Raw genomic sequence first — 17,721 nt, forward strand, 5'->3', positions numbered from 1 at the left:
CAAGGTTAGAAGCGAGACCCGCTGGCGCCCGTCCAGCGATGGGTAACCATGGAAATGAATATTAGCTCCATCTGAGGAGAAGCAAATCGTTCCTGGAAGTACGTGTGCACCCACAAATGATGGAGGTGGATCAGTTTGGTGTCATTAGGGGTGCTTTCTAAGGCAGCATCACGCAGTTGCTGAGGATTTGTCAGCTGCACATCTATGATGTGAATCTCCCGTTCCAGCACATCCCAAATGTGCTCTACTGGATTGAGATTTGGTGACTGTGGAGGACATTTGAGTATAGTGAACTCACTGTCATGTTCAAGAAACCAGTTTGAGCTTTGTGACATGGAGCGTTATCATGCTGGAAGAAGATGGTACACTGTGGTCATAAAAGGATGGACAGGGTCAGCAACAATACTCAGGTGGGCTCAATTGGTACTAAGAGGACCAAAGTGTGCCAAGAAAATACCCATTACACCATTACACCACCAGCAGCCTGAACCTCTGATACAAGGCATGATGGATCCCTGCTTTCATGTTGTTTACACCAAACTCTGACCCTACAATCTGAATGTTGCAGCAGAAATGGAGACTCATCAGACCAGGCAACGTTTATCCAATCTTCTTCTTCAGTTTTGGTGACCCGTGTGAATTGTAGCCTCAGTTTGCTGTTCTTATCTGACAGGAGTGTCGCCGTTGTGTCTTCTGCTGCTGGAGCTCATCTGCTTCAAGGTTGGACGTGTTGTGTGTTCAGAGATGCTCTTCTGCAGACCTTGGCTGTAATGAGTGCTTTTTTGAGTTATTGTTGCCTTTCTATCAGCTGAACCAGTCTGGCCATTCTCCTCTGACCTCTGGCATCAACGAGGCATTTTCACTCACTGGATATTTTGTCTTTTCCTGACCATTCTCTGTGAACCCTAGAAACCCAAACCCAACCTCCCAGAACACACTAGCAACTACATAACAATATCCTGGAAACCATCCAGAACACCCAAGCAACGTTTTGCACAAGCAGGTAAATTTTCTTCAGTAATTGCTAGTTTATTGCTGTTGTCAAGAAACATCCTGAAGGCACACAGCGGATAAAGCTGTCATCAGGTTTTATTAAATTGGCCCAATTCTGTCCTGAATCCCAATAGCTCGCATCTCACTAACCACAACATCCTCTCAAAAACCCTTCAGACATCCTAATGCTGCTTGCAAGCACATGGGAAACTTGTTTTGGACCCAGCAAGCCGATATGATTTGACGACAACAATCTAATACATTTTCAGACTGACATTTCTGGACTGGTTTGGCAGATTTATATCAGAGGGAGAAAGAGGCCAAGAAAGAAACGTGGGTGTTTGCAATCATAAAGTATCTGTGCTGAAGACGTTACAGAAACCTACACTAATTAGACTCGGGTACTGCAAGACATTCAGAGCTTTAAATGACATCTGCGTGTTACACAACTGTGCCAAACACTTTTTGTTCTGCTGTTCTAATGATGAGAGTGAATCATATCATATATAACCTTGAAATGGAAAAGGTTCAATTCATTCGCTCTGTTTAAACTGGAGACTCTTGATTAGTCACTCTATGGAGAGCAATGAGAAATAGAGCTGGAAACACATATACACTGTGTTATCTACGCAAGCAGGTCATGCATACACACGAGAGACATTTTTGAGAACATTAAAGTTAATGCATAATATGCCTACAGACATCTACAGGCTGCATTTAAGGGTAAATCCAGCTAAAACCAGTTTCTAGCTGTAAAGATAAATATATAATATAAATTACACACACAAAGACAGACAGAAAAATAGATAGATAGATAGATAGATGGATAGATAGATAGATGATAGATAGATAGATAGAATGACAGACAGACAGATGATAGACAGATAGATAGAATGACAGACAGACAGACAGATAGATAGATAGATAGGAGATAGATAGATAGATAGATAGATAGATAGATAGATAGGAGATAGATAGATAGGAGATTGATAGATAGATAGATAGATAGAATGACAGACAGACAGATAGACAGATGATAGATAGATAGAGATAGATAGATAGATAGATAGATAGAATGACAGACAGACAGATAGACAGATAGACAGATGATAGACAGACAGACAGACAGACAGATAGATAGATAGATAGATAGATAGATAGAATGACAGACAGATAGACAGATGATAGACAGACAGACAGACAGACAGACAGATAGATAGATAGATAGATAGATAGAATGACAGACAGATAGATAGATAGATAGATAGATAGAATGACAGACAGACAGATAGACAGATGATAGATAGACAGACAGATAGACAGATGATAGATAGATAGATAGATAGATAGACAGATGATAGATAGATAGATAGATAGATAGAATGACAGACAGATAGATAGATAGATAGAATGACAGACAGACAGATAGATATATAGACAGATAGACAGATGATAGATAGATAGATAGATAGAATGACAGACAGATAAATAGATAGATAGATAGATAGACAGAATGACAGACAGACAGACAGACAGACAGACAGACAGATAGATAGATAGATAGACAGACAGATAGACAGATGATAGATAGATAGATAGATAGAATGACAGACAGACAGATAGATAGATAGAATGACAGATAGATAGATAGATAGATAGATAGATAGATAGACAGACAGATAGACAGATGATAGATAGATAGATAGATAGATAGATAGATAGATAGAATGACAGACAGACAGACAGACAGACAGATAGATAGACAGACAGATAGACAGATGATAGATAGATAGATAGATAGATAGATAGATAGATAGAATGACAGATAGATAGATAGATAGATAGATAGATAGAATGACAGATAGATAGATAGATAGATAGATAGATAGAATGACAGATAGATAGATAGATAGATAGATAGATAGATAGATAGATAGATAGAATGACAGATAGATAGATAGATAGATAGAATGACAGACAGATAGATAGATAGATAGATAGATAGATAGATAGATAGATAGATAGATAGATAGAATGACAGACAGACAGATAGATAGACAGACAGATAGACAGATGATAGATAGATAGATAGATAGATAGAATGACAGATAGATAGATAGATAGATAGATAGATAGATAGAATGACAGATAGATAGATAGATAGAATGACAGATAGATAGATAGATAGATAGAATGACAGACAGACAGACAGACAGACAGACAGATAGATAGATAGATAGATAGAATGACAGATAGATAGATAGATAGATAGATAGATAGATAGACAGATGATAGATAGATAGATAGATAGAATGACAGACAGACAGACAGACAGACAGACAGATAGATAGATAGACAGACAGATAGACAGATGATAGATAGATAGATAGATAGATAGATAGATAGATAGATAGATAGAATGACAGACAGATAGATAGATAGATAGATAGATAGATAGATAGATAGATAGATAGACAGATAGACAGAATGACAGACAGACAGACAGACAGACAGACAGACAGATAGATAGATAGATAGACAGACAGATAGACAGATGATAGATAGATAGATAGATAGATAGATAGATAGATAGATAGAATGACAGACACAGATAGATAGATAGATAGATAGATAGATAGAATGACAGACAGACAGACAGACAGATAGATAGATAGATAGATAGATAGATAGACAGACAGATAGATAGACAGACAGATAGACAGATGATAGATAGATAGATAGATAGATAGATAGATAGATAGAATGACAAACAGATAGATAGATAGATAGATAGATAGAATGACAGATAGATAGATAGATAGATAGATAGATAGATAGATAGATAGATAGATAGATAGACAGACAGATGATAGATAGATAGATAGATAGATAGATAGAATGACAGACAGACAGACAGACAGACAGACAGACAGATAGATAGACAGACAGATAGATAGATAGATAGATAGATAGATAGATAGATAGATAGATAGATAGACAGATAGACAGAATGACAGACAGACAGACAGACAGACAGACAGACAGATAGATAGATAGATAGATAGATAGATAGATAGATAGATAGATAGATAGATAGATAGATAGATAGACAGACAGACAGACAGATAGACAGATGATAGATAGATAGATAGATAGATAGATAGACAGACAGATCTTACCAACAAAGCTGAGAACATGTTCACATTGCCTTTACTCAAGAGCTGACTGATTTTACTACAGTATTCACCGTAAGTATCAGTGTCATAGCAGGACTTCCTGTGTAGTGCGTGAAGGGAACCACTACAGCGCAGTGATGTCATATATTATTTAGCCTTTTGGGCTCCTTGTTTATTCACAGTCCTCGTCAACCACCTCATTATTTCACTCTCTACCCATCTTATTTCCGCTCCTATTCAGTTTTAAATGAGTCTCCTACACTCTTGAGCAAACGCACACACGTCTTGGCCTTGGTGGTGAGCAAAGCAGTTGGCTGCTCCATTGCGACAGCGGTAACTATGGCGATAACACCGAGGAGAACTGCAAAACATCTCTCCTACATGCTCGCACCTACATCCACTGCATTTCTTTAAAACATGACAAATTAAGTCCACTCAGTGAATCTCACGAAAACATGTCCAGTGCATATTTCACCCAAAAACTAGAGGAAAGAAAAGAAGAAATGGTCCCACTTTATATTAAGTGGCCTTAACTACTATGTACTTACATCACAAAATAAGTACAATGTACTTATTGGGTTCATATTGAATTGCAAAACACTTTTGCTGCTATTGAGGTGGGATACGGGTAAGGTTAGGGAAAGCTTTGGTGGTATGGGTTGGTTTAAGGGTAGGGTTAAGGTGTAAGGGATGGGTCAACAGTGTAATTATACATGCAATTACAGAAATTAATTACAGATGTAATTACATGCAGGTGTTTTTAAAATATAAGTACAATGTAAACATGTATGAACACAATAAGTGCATTGTATCAAATGATTAATTTAAATGTAAGTACATAGTAGTTAAGGCCACTTAATATAAAGTGGGTCCGAAGAAATTATGTTTTACATAGCCTATTTTTGGGGCGATTATGATTTTTGGGCTTTGTGACTTTTTTTATGACAATTAAGCATTTTCTATTGTAATGTATTCGGACATTTTATGTAACAACAACATTCTCATTGACTCACTTTTTTATTGTATTAGTGTAAAAATGCTGCTAATATAAATGTAAAAACACCAAAGACAGTACAATACAATCATGATGCATAAATATTTTTACAATTTAAATAATGCATCACATGGATAAATGTATGTAAATGCAAATAAATAAATAAATTAACGTGAGCAATTAAAGACATTTGTTTAAGTCATCAGTCCAGAATTAAAAGGAAAAAAGCAGAACGCCTTAAACGTTTTAAGGTTGACATAATTACCTCAGAATTAGTATTCATTACCATCACCTTTACTGTAGGGCTCATTTTTAATTAAAATAGACTTTTCCTCTTTCAAACCCATTAACCATTTGACATATGGAGTGTGTGTTAGTGTATGCTGTCCTCAGTTTAAATCACATTTACACTCATTACAGCAGCTAAAGTCACACATAAAAATGTCAGAATGTTACTGTAATGCATATAAGATATCAAACAAATACTGCAGGATCATTTCTCTTCACAAACGTCACTTTTCTTCATCATTTTTCTTCAACAAGTGAATCAAGTGAAAACAAGATCCACTAATCACAAACAAACACAGATCTTTCATTTGGCTTCATTAGATCAACTGTTTTAGCATTGCAAAGTCTTTCTGAAGTGTTTTATATCTAATGCAGTGGCAAAAAGTGTTTTTTAGTGCCAGTTAAACACTGGGGCTCCTGTGACGCATTAAGAGAATCGCTCTGCTGAAACAGAGGGCCGCTTATGGGCTCTTACAGCCTTAACTAAACATTATTAAAGACCTTCTGCAGCGAGAGAGTGAGGGAGCGACAAAAGAGGAAGAGAGATAGGTGGACGGGACAGTCATTAACCCCTCGGTGAAGAGAATCGGAGCGGGTGAGGACAAAATAGATACACAGGGAGACATTTGAACCCCTTAAAGAAAGAAGCATCAAATCAGTCTTTCTGAACTCTGACACTACGATTCTATCACATCCACAATACCAAATCATTTCTCTCCCTCTCTCTGTGTCATCTATCTTCCCTTGAACTATATTTTTAGACTGTTTCCTCAATAAAATTGAGGGTGCAATGAGGATAACAGGACACTGGATCACTGTAGGATTATTGTGTTCAGTACAACCCATTCAAATGTGTCACAGTCAGTTTTGAAACATGCAAGAATGCAAGAATCAGCATTTGATGCGATTGCAAAATTTTTTTTTTTTTGAAAGAAATGAATATTTTTATTCAGCAACAATGCATTAAATTCATAAAGACATTTATAATGTCACAAAAAATAAAATCTATTTAAAAAAACATGTCTTTTCCTGATGCATCATGTTTCCACAAAAATATGAAGCAGCACAACTGTTTTCAACATTGATAATAACCAGAAATGTTTCTTGAGCAGCAAATCAGAATATTAGAATGATTTCTGAAGCATAATGTGACACTGAAGACTGGAGTACACTGTAAAACATATACATATATATATATATATATATATATACACTTTTTAACCACAAATGCTCGTCTTGCACTGCTCTGCGATGTGCCACGCATTACATAATCATGTTGGAAAGGTCATGCATGACGTAAGTGGAAGTACGATTCAGTGTTTACAAAGCAAACGTGCAAAGACTAAGTCACACGCCCTTTACAAAAAAGGTAAAACAACAATGTTGGACGATTTTGAAGTTGGAGGAGAAAATGAGATATTTTCGCCCTTCCGCAGTACTTTTGCCTATGTCACGCGAGACCTTTCCAACGCGATTACGTAATGCGTGCCGCATCGCAGAGCAGTGCAAGACGTGCATTTGTAGTTAAAAAGTTTTTTTTTTTTATAAAATGACTGATCATTTCTCTAGATAAGACTCTTATTCCTCGTCTGGGATCATGTAGAACTCTTTGAAGCTGCACTGAAACTGACATTTGGACCTTCAACCCATTGAACCCCAGTGAAGTTCACTATATGGAGAAAAATCCTGGAATGTTTTCCTCAAAAACCTTCATTTCTTATTAATAAAGTTACATAAGACGTTGATACAAAGCAATGATGACAGAACAGGATGATGCTAAAAATTCAGCTTTGATCATAGGAATAAATTACATTTTAAAACATATTCAAATAGACAATGGCTATTTAAAATTGTAAAAATATATCAGTTTTTACTGTATTTTTAATCAAAATAAATGCAGCCTTGGTGAGCATCTTCTTTCAAAAACATTAAAAAAAACGTTTGCACATATAACAATTGCAATCCAAACAAACAGCTCCACTAGTTACGAAAGCCTCTCATCAACCCAAAGCATCCAAATCGTAACGTCGCCTGTTGCATTAAAATGCGGCCTAGATTGGTTTTGGAACAGAGCTACAGACCTTCATAAGACACAAGACTGCCGCGTCTACATCACTACATGACAACTGCATTAATCATCAGAGTTCACACTGTAAAACAGTGACTGATCATCCCTGTGTCACTGTACAATCCTCACAGCCACAGCGCCAGGAATCGTGCTGACAAATAGCACAATAACCTCTTATCTCTGAAAGACTCATCCACAGTCCTTCTCTGTCTATCTCTGATATCCTCCAATGTATCACTCTGTTGATAAGCACTGACTGCTGCTTCACAGGGGAAGGTCAAGTGATGAAAAGAGAAACAATCACTAAAATAAAACTAGATTTTTTAATATTTTATAAGGAAAGTCATTCTCACTGGAATGATGCTATGGTGTTGCTACAGTTGCAGTGTGTTCTAACATCGCTATATGGTTTCTAGAGAAATTTTAAATGTATTTTCAAGCATAACAAATGTACATTACATGCACTAATCCAATCTAACTGAGTGAAAATCAAAGTGCAATTATTAGTTTATGTCCAGAGCTGTAGGAGGGGAGCAACACACCTCTGTTGCGTTCCCTCAGTGAAGAGCCGCTATTGTTACCATGACAGTGATGAAGATTTATGCAATGCCGACTGGATAGATGAGATTACAGAGCACTAAAAGTCACACATCAGTGAACACAACCTCATAGCGACAGGTCAGAACACTCTCCTGGAGTCCTTCATGTCACCGGAAGACGCAAATGAAATAAAATGGAGCAAAACAAAATAATAAATAAAATTGTTTTTTTTATAGACGCTAATAGGCCAATACAGTGTTCCAGCTGTACTGAAATGCACAAAGCATGGTCTGTCTTTATTTCTCAAAACAAACAAATAAATATATAAATTATATTATATATTGTATAAATATTAGTGCTGTCAAATCGATTATTCGCATCTAATTTAAAAGTTTGTAAATATATGTGTGTGTATCTATGTATGTATATATATTAGTCCTGTCAAACGATTAATCATGATTAATCACATCCAAAATAAAATATAAATACACATGCATGTATATATTTAGGAAATATTTACACACACACATATACACACACACAAACATATATATATATATATATATATATATATATATATATATATATATATATATATATATATATATATATATATATATACACACTGTATATGTATCGATTTGACAGCACCAATCTACGGAGCTTGACATGCAGGAAAAAAACATGGACATGACATGACATGACACGGACATGACATGCAGGAAAAAAAAAAATAGACTAAATCGTGCGCACGATTTACTAATTCATTCCCTCAATTTACTAAAACATGCACACGATTTAGTACATTGAGAGAACGAATTAGTAAATCATGCGCACAATTTAATTGTTTTACTTGCATGTCATGTACGGGGCTCCGTACTAATAAATATTATAAAATTACATATAGCATTAAATATACACACACTAACTATCAAACGTTTTGAATAATTAAGATTTTTAAAATGTTTTTAAAAGAAGTCTCTTCTGCTCACCAAGGCTGCATTTATTTGATAAAAAAATACAATAAAAACAGTAATATTGTGAAATATTTTTACAATGTAAAATAACCATTTTCTATGTGAATATATTGCAAAATGTAATTTATTCCTGTGATCAAAGCTGAATTTTCAGCATCATTACTCCAGTCTTCAGTGTCACAAGATCCTTCAGAAATCATTCTAATTTGCAGATAAGAGACTTCTTTCATAAACATTCCATATGTATTCCTTTAATCAGCATGCACACCCTGCTAAGTAAACTCTTTGTCCATCAAGCCTGGAACAAACTCTCCAGCAAATAATTAACAGAGCGGCATCTCATGAATATGCTCGAGCGGATGACGCAGAATGCATCTGGAGGACGGATGCCTTTCATCTTAGTGTAGTGGGACAGCGAGATGCTCGCCTAAATCTCCTGATAATCCGCCTCAGCTTGTAATGAAAGGGATAAATCAGGACCCTGGACAGCGCTAGGCAGAGCTGACTGATAGTGCTGCTGCCTGGCTGGATTCAGCACCACGGACAGCGGCACATCCAGAGACCTGGATCTGATTCTGGCTTTGGGTTTATAGGGCATTTTATGGACCTAAAAGGTACAAATCTGAGGAAACAAAAGCAGGTACACTGAATGTAGACTAAACAATAATCCAGTGCTACAGAGGACAAAAACAGTGTAGGGAAATGGCATTAAACACAGTTCCCTGATCTGATTTGTGCCACATAACTGTGTGTGATATATGTGTTGTGTGAAGAACTGCCTCCTGATGAGATCAAAGAGTCTAAACACACACCAACAGCTGCTGACGCCTGTTAAACACACTGATCAGATTGTCACGTCTCATTAAAAGGTGCATAACTGAGTGAAATCCAAATGTAATTGAATGACATTTCATAGTCTAAGGAAGGGAGCAGAAAATATCTGATTGTCATGGGCAAAGAAACACAACGCTATTGATACAGTGATGGAGACTTATGAAATGTCGACCTGATAGATGAGATTGTACAGCACTAAAAGTCACGGCACTCTTCTGCTTGAGCCCTTCATAGTGATATGAAATTTCAATTGCATAAAATATTAAAATAAATAAAATGAAAATGAAAATAAAATAAAAATGAAAAATAATAAAATAAAATAAAAAATACTGAACTCTCCTACTCAAATTCTTTAAAGTGATGAGGATAAAATAACAATGATATATTAAAAAAATAAAACAAAATTATTAACAATAATACTTTCATAGCAATATTAAAATAAAAATAAAATAAAATGAAAATAAATAATAAAAATTAAAATAAAAAGTAATAAAATAAAATTAAAAAAAAGAACTCACTACTTGACTTCTTTAAAGTGACGAGGATAAAATAATAATATAATAAAACAATATTATTAATAAAAATAATAATTTTTATAATAATATTAAAATAAAAATTCAAAAAAAAAAAAAAAAGTCACTCTCCTACAAGCGACAAGGATAAAATAATAATAATATATTTATAAAATTATATCAATACAAATATATAATATTAATATAAAGATAATAAATAAATGTTCAATAAAAATCAATTAAAAAAAAAAGGACCCACAGCACTGAATGCTACCTTACAGAATCCGGTTGAGACAGTGAGACAGGCTAAAATATTACGACGGCATCTACGTCTCTACCAGAGGAGATGCTGGTGTATGACGGTAGAGAGGTTCCCCTGCACACTTGCAAACAAACAGAGGCACACAGAACGGGTCGCTACATGTACAAACACAACTAAAACAGCCTATTACTATTCCACTCACAGCAGCCATGCAGTAAGACAGGAGTGGACCTGTCGTGGGCAGCAACAGCAGAACCCGCGGCTCGAACCCTCCCTCCATCCGCGCTGACCATTCCCGTGGCAGCGTGAGTGGGTGTGTGTGAACGCGAGAGATTCCTCCACTCACCCTGGCTGTTGGCGGCCCCCTCTGCCTCCTCGCATTCGATCAGGTTGTTGACCATCCTGCCTCTCCAAATGCCCCTCTCTCCCCCAAAACTCTCCTCCGTTCAGGGGAGAAAAGCAGAAGAACGTCCAAGCGAGGAGATGCACGAGAAAAAGATGGACTGATTTGCCCACCTGCTTTCCCCTGCCGAGAGCTGAGAGGAAATTACCGGCCAACGGATCGAGAGATGCGCGTTTTTTCTCCTCTGATTCTCTTCTTCTCGCGCTCTCCTCTCCTCTCCTCTCTTGGCTGTAGCGTGACTCCCTCTCTCTCTCTCTCTCTCTCTCTCTCTCTCTCGTAGGAGGAGAATACGACAGCTCAGAGCGGCTGGAGTTTACTGGATGATGGAACACGCTCTCTCTCTCTCTCTCTCTCTTCCTCTCACTCGCTCGCTCGTGCACATGGGAATCTGTGCACACATGCTCTCCTGTATATGCTCAGTGTAGTGGCCGACACAATATTAACACAAAATTCAGTTAAAAAAAAAAAATTTAATTCTGTCAAATGATTAATCGTGATTAATCGCATCCAAAATAACTTTTTGTTTAAATAATATATGTGTGTGTACTGTGTATATTTATGTATATATACACACACACATGCATACAGCTCTGGAAAATATTAAGAGACCACTCCAAGTTCAGAAATCAATGTTAAGTGGTCTCTTAATTTTTTCCAGAGCTGTATATATACATACATATATATGTATATATACATATATATATATATATATATATATATATATATATATATATATATATATATATATATATATATATATATATATATATATATAAGAAAAATTTACATGCACATATATAAATATAAATATTTTATAAGGCTTTATTACGGCTCTGTGGAATACTTGATTCTGATTGGTCAATCGCGCCATCCAGCGGTACGTTATTCCCGATAACAACCGCTGAAAACAGATAACACAGGCTCATCCGGGTTACTAAAGTCATCAGCACTATACACTTACTAGGAACGTTTTTTCTTCGTCTAAATTTTGCGTTTGGTAAGCTAATAAAATATTAAAACTCAATCAAATCAATATTTTGTGTACATTTATATAATTATGTCATCTAGTATCACAGACTCGCTCTCTCGTTTCTTACAAAAGCAGCCTCTGCCATTGTGCGACTATTGTTTTGTACACTGTTGGATTATAAGATAAGGGGTGCTGATCACCCTGTCAGGGTTTATCAACCGGATGGATGTACAGTGTCCTCCACAAATATTGGCACCCTTAGTAAATATGAGCAAAGGCGGCTGTGAAAATAAATCTGCATTGTTTATCTTTTTGATCTTTCATTCAAAAAAAAAAAAAAAAAAATCACAAAATTCTAACCTTTCATTGAAGGAAAACAATTGAAAATGGGTGGAAAATCTCATTATGAAATAAATGTTTTTCTCTAGTTCATGTTGGCCACAATTATTGGCACCCAATTATTGCAATGTCCTTTTGCCAAGATAACAGCTCTGAGTCTTCTTATATAATGCCGGATGAGTTTGGAGAACACCTGAGGAGAGATCAGAGACCATTCCTTCATACAGAATCTCTCCAGATCCTTCAGATTCCAGCTCCATGCTGGTGCTTCTTCTCTTCAGTTCACTCCACTCATTTTCTTTAGGGTTCAGGTCATGGGACTGAGATGGTCATGGCAGAAGCTTCATTTCGTGCTCAGTGACACATTTTTGTGTTGGTTTTGATGTTTGTTTTGGATCATTGTCCTGATGGACGATCCAACCACTGCTCATTATTGGATTTCTAGCAGAAGTGGTCAGGTTTTGATTTTTTATCTGTTGGTATTTGATAGAATCCATGATGCCATGTATCTAAACAAGATGTCCAGGACCTCCAGCAGAAAAATAGGCCCACAGCATTAAAGATCCAGCAGTATATTTAACCGTGGGCATGGGGTACTTTTTATCCATGTGTGCACCAAACCCATCTGGTGGGTTTGCTGCCAAAAAGCTCTTTTTTTAGTTTCATCTTACCACAGAAGCCGGTCCCATTTGTAGGTGCTGTTTGGTAATTTTTTTAGGCTTTCTGAGATTCAAGACTCAACTAATTTCTGCAATTCTCCAGCTGTGATCCTTGGAGAGTCTTTGGCCACTCAAACGGTCCTCCTCACCGCACATTAGGACGATTTAGACACACATCCTCTTCCAGGAAGATTTGTAACATCTTTAGTTGATTGAAACTTCTTAATTATTTCCCTGATGGTGGAAATGGGGATTTTCAATGCGTTAGCTTTTTTCTTATACCCATTTTCTATTTTGTGAAGCTCAAAAATCTTTTGCTGCACATCAGAACTATATTATTTGTTTTTTCTCATTGTGATGAATGATTACGGGAATTTGGCCTTTGTGTTTCCTCATGTTTATATTCCTGTGGAACAGGAAGTCATGGCTGCACAATTTCATGCTCCTAGTCACCCTGGTATGCTAAAAAATGCAAATATGAATGGGAATATACTTCAGAGATATTTTACTCAGAAGAATTTCTAGGGGTGCCAATAATTGTGGTCAACATGTATTGGAGAAAAACATTTATTTCATAATGAGCTTTTTCCTCCATTTTCAATTCTTTTCCTTCAATGAAAGGTTAGACTTTTGTGAATTTTTTGAATGAAAGATCAAAAACATAAACAATGCAGATTTATTTTCACAGCCGCCTTTGCTCATATTTACTAAGGGTGCCAATATTTGTGGAGGGCACTGTACATTATCCCTTACATAATAAATATACATAGTACACACACATATATTATGTAAACACAAAGTTTTATTTTGGATGTGATTAATCACGATTATTTGTTTGACAGCACTAGAATTAACAGATAAAAAAATAAATAAATTAAATAATTAAAAAATGTATACCAATTAATAATTATTAAAATGAAAAAGTGTATTTTTTTAAGTTCTATTTTTGGCAGGCATTCTCAAAATCTGTACCCATAGCCAAATAAAATAAATTTAGTGCCCTATGATTTCCACAACACGGAAAATGAGGATGGAATCACGGAATCCAGTCATAAATCCAGTCTAGTGATGGCCGACTTCAAAACACTGCACTGTAAAACCGAACAGTGAAATTAATTAAATTAAATGAGTTTGTTTCACTCAAATAATAATGAAAGTTCATTGTACTTAATAGAAAAAGTTGCATGAACTCAAAATTTCATTGTAGTAAGCTGAACTTAATATGATTGAGTTGAGCTGCAGCAGATTTCTAATTCCCAGCATGCTTTGCGTCAGACCATATAAATAACTGTTGAAATTAAGTGTTATTTTGTGTGTTTTTGCACAAGATTAACATATGGAGATATAAGTTAATGTTTAATGTTGTGTTATGTTGGGATTCAGGGGGGTTCTGTTACGTTAGTTTTGTAGGGTTACCATTGTGGTGAAGAGTAGAGCCTGTGGTTAGGTTGAGGATGAGCTGCAAAACATTTAAGACCACATATGTTGTTTGATTACATATATGCAAGTATGTAATGACAGTCTCTGATAGTTATAATAGCATGTGTTATTTGCTATGTAACATTTAACCAAGATCTGAATGTGATGTTTATGTAAATTAACTGTATGTAATGAACATTATGATGAGTTGGGAAAGGGATGCTGGTGACGGGATTGTTAGTGAGAGACACCTGTGCACCACACTGGCCTTGATCCGCTTCCATGGCTCTCAGCCCCGCCCCACTTGTCACAAAAATTTTAAGTTCTACCAACTTTAAAAAATGAGTTAGTTTACTTAAATGTTTTGAGGTAATAAGTTTCCTCAAATGTTTTGAGTATTCTGAACTTGTTGGGTTTTACAGTGTGCTTCATGAAGCTTCGAAGCTTTACAAATCTTTTGCTGCGAATCAGTGGTTCGGCGCGCATATCAAACTGCCAAAGTCACGCCCCCCCCCAGTGGTGAACCATTGAAATTTCGAAACGCTTATGATGTAACAAAGCCTCATTTACTGAAATCATGTGACTTTGGCGCTCCAAACCACTGATTCGAAACAAAAGATTCGTAAAGCCCATCACTCGTAATCGCCCATCACTAGATATTGTTGAATAAAGTCGCTATTTTGTGATTTTTGCACAAAAAATCACTTCATAACATTAAGGTTGAACCACTGTAGTCACATGACCTGTTTTAAATATGTCTTTAGTAGCTTTCTGGGCATTTGAAAGTGTTAATTATCTTGCAATCAATGCAGGCCTCACTGAGACATCGTATTTTATCAAAAATATCTTAATTTGTGTTCAGAAGATGAACAGACAGAAATTTCATTTTTGGATGTACTAACCCTTTAACTTGTATTCCTTGAAGGCTTTCAGACAACATAACTGTTGTTTTCATTGATGCTAAAATGCATTTTGAGATTGCCAGAGTGTTGCAATGCGGTTGCTAAGGTGCTCTGAGTAACTAAAGCATGTTGCAATGGGGTTGTTAGGGTGTTTTCAAACTCAAAAGTCAAGTCTCTGTGATATTCTGGCTTGAGTCCCTCCTTCTTTGTAAAACTGTTGGATTTTTCCACCTGATGGACGTTTTAAGTCTGATCACTTAGTAAACACACACACCTCTCCTGAGGAATCATTCATGTATTGGCTGTTTCCTACAGTAGGTTGGTCAAAATCCTCTTTCAGCTGCTCATGTCACCAAATAACTGCATTCTGTGCCTGCAAATTTGTTTTGTAAGACACAATCAATGCGATCAGCGGGCTCACATCATTGGAGGCTCAGAGCAAACAGAGACGCGGAGACAGGAAAGAATGGAGTCGAAAATGGAGATAGAAGGAAAAAAAAGAACGGACACAGATGCAAGCTGGAGTCTTTTATCCAAAAGCTCCATTCAGATTCTCCCAGCTGATGCGTTTGGATCGTCTAGCTAGAGAACAGTTGAGAAGCAAATTCCAGGTAGCCTGCAGTTACACAAAATCTATTAAGTGACCGAATTACGTGGCACGGAAGGACGCTGAGAGAAAGAAAAATGCATTTTGCCACGAGTCACAAAAACAATTCACATGCTTTTGAAAGACATTAATGCGTCTACATGAGAAACGGACGCCCCCGGTGTAGACAGAGGGGATTATTTCCAATTACCACACACACACACACACTATACAGTGCTCATAAATGATTTCTAATATCTACAGGGATCTCACACCATCCACTGGAACGGCACAAAAGCTCAAAGACTCTTATTCTGATTCAAGCTTATACCTCTCATGCATTTGAGTATATGTTGGGTCCCGATGCCACCAAAGTGAGAATGAGATTGAAATTGAAGCAGTAACAAGATCACCTGGTTTGTTAATCTCAGGTGATTTCAGTTAAGTCACCTGTGTAATCGACATTACTCATTTTTTTCAGCAGGTGATGCATTTTCATGATGCCTGTTTATTTTTTATTAGGTTAGTTGGTTAAAGGGGTCCTTGATTATGATTTGACTTTTTTAACTTTAGTTAGTGTGTAATGTTGCTGTTTGAGCATAAACAACATCTGCAAAGTTACAACGTTTAAAGTTCAATGCAAAGGGAGATATTTTCTTTTACTGAAATCGCTTTTTAAGGACTACAACAAACAGCTGGTAGGGACAACAATGAGCTTGTTCCTGGGTTGGTGACATCACAAACCCTAAAATTGACATAAACCCCACCCCCTAAAAACACACAACCAAGGGGATGAGGCCATGTTGGACTGCTTTAGAGAAGAGGAAGAGTTGTCGTAGTAGAGTGTTGTTGTCATGCCGTCATTTTACGCCGGACTGCTTCACAAACGAGGGTCAATTCAACACAAAAGATGAACATGACGGCACATGCTAGTGGATGAGTTGAATCAACTCCACAGCAACTACATAAATTTATCCACTAACCATTCAGAAATGTCCAGTTTCATTCTAAAAGTTGTAACTTCTTCCTGAGTCTCTCCATCAGTGTCGACTCCGGTTTGAACAATGTAAGGCTGAACACTGTTACTGACAATCCTCATTTTGGCTGCGTGAGATTCTCCAGCTTTGTTGTTGTTGAGCTGTTAAAGCTCCGCCCTCTTCTGGAAAGGGGGCCGGGAGCAGCAGCTCATTTGCATTTAAAGGGACACACACAATGTCGTGTTTTTGCTCACACCCAAATAGGGGCAAATTTGACAAGCTATAATAAATGATCTGTGGGGGATTTTGAGCTGAAACTTCACAGACACATTCTGGAGACACCAGAGACTTTTATAAAATACAGTGCTACTCATAAATCAAACTCATAATCACTGAATTGGTGCTGAAAAAAAAAAAAAAAAGTGTTTTGCAATTCTCAAGGTGCCATAACATCATCACCAACATTAATACTTTATACTCAACAATATTATTAATCTGACTGCACTGACAATATCTGATGAGAACTGAACTGAGCTGGAAGATGACATTACTGTTTTCTGCAGAGCTGCTTTATAGCCGAATTGAACTAATTTAATAATTGATGATCTTTACAATGAAACTGAATCAACACTTAACTGACTTCATCTGAACAATGACTCTTAAAGCTGCTTTACAGACAAATTGAACTCTGTTTGCATCATTGAATCATTATTTTCCTGCTTATGCCCGTAAAGCTGTATTGAAACAATCTGTATTGTATAAAGCGCTATAAAAACAAAGGTGACTTGACTTGAATAATACTTACAAACACTAATATTTTGC

The 17,721-nt window shown here is 36.5% G+C and overlaps 1 protein-coding gene across 5 annotated transcripts in view; it reads right to left on the minus strand.

Annotated features, from left to right (window-relative positions):
* slc12a5a (solute carrier family 12 member 5a) overlaps positions 1-17,721 on the minus strand; it is a 191,724-nt gene that overhangs the window by 107,463 nt on the left and 66,540 nt on the right. The window contains exon 1 of one of the 5 annotated variants that reach the window (XM_048198609.1): positions 10,991-11,380. The exons of 3 other annotated variants lie outside the window; for them this stretch is intronic. In XM_048198609.1, the coding sequence (XP_048054566.1) occupies positions 10,991-11,045 (55 nt within the window). In that variant the 5' untranslated portion in view covers positions 11,046-11,380. Of the gene's footprint in view, positions 1-10,990; positions 11,381-17,721 lie in introns of those variants that run through there. One more of the 5 variants, XM_048198610.1, reaches the window with a different exon arrangement.

Source organism: Megalobrama amblycephala, linkage group LG8 (assembly GCF_018812025.1).
Source record: "Megalobrama amblycephala isolate DHTTF-2021 linkage group LG8, ASM1881202v1, whole genome shotgun sequence".
NCBI classification, from domain to species: domain Eukaryota; kingdom Metazoa; phylum Chordata; class Actinopteri; order Cypriniformes; family Xenocyprididae; genus Megalobrama; species Megalobrama amblycephala.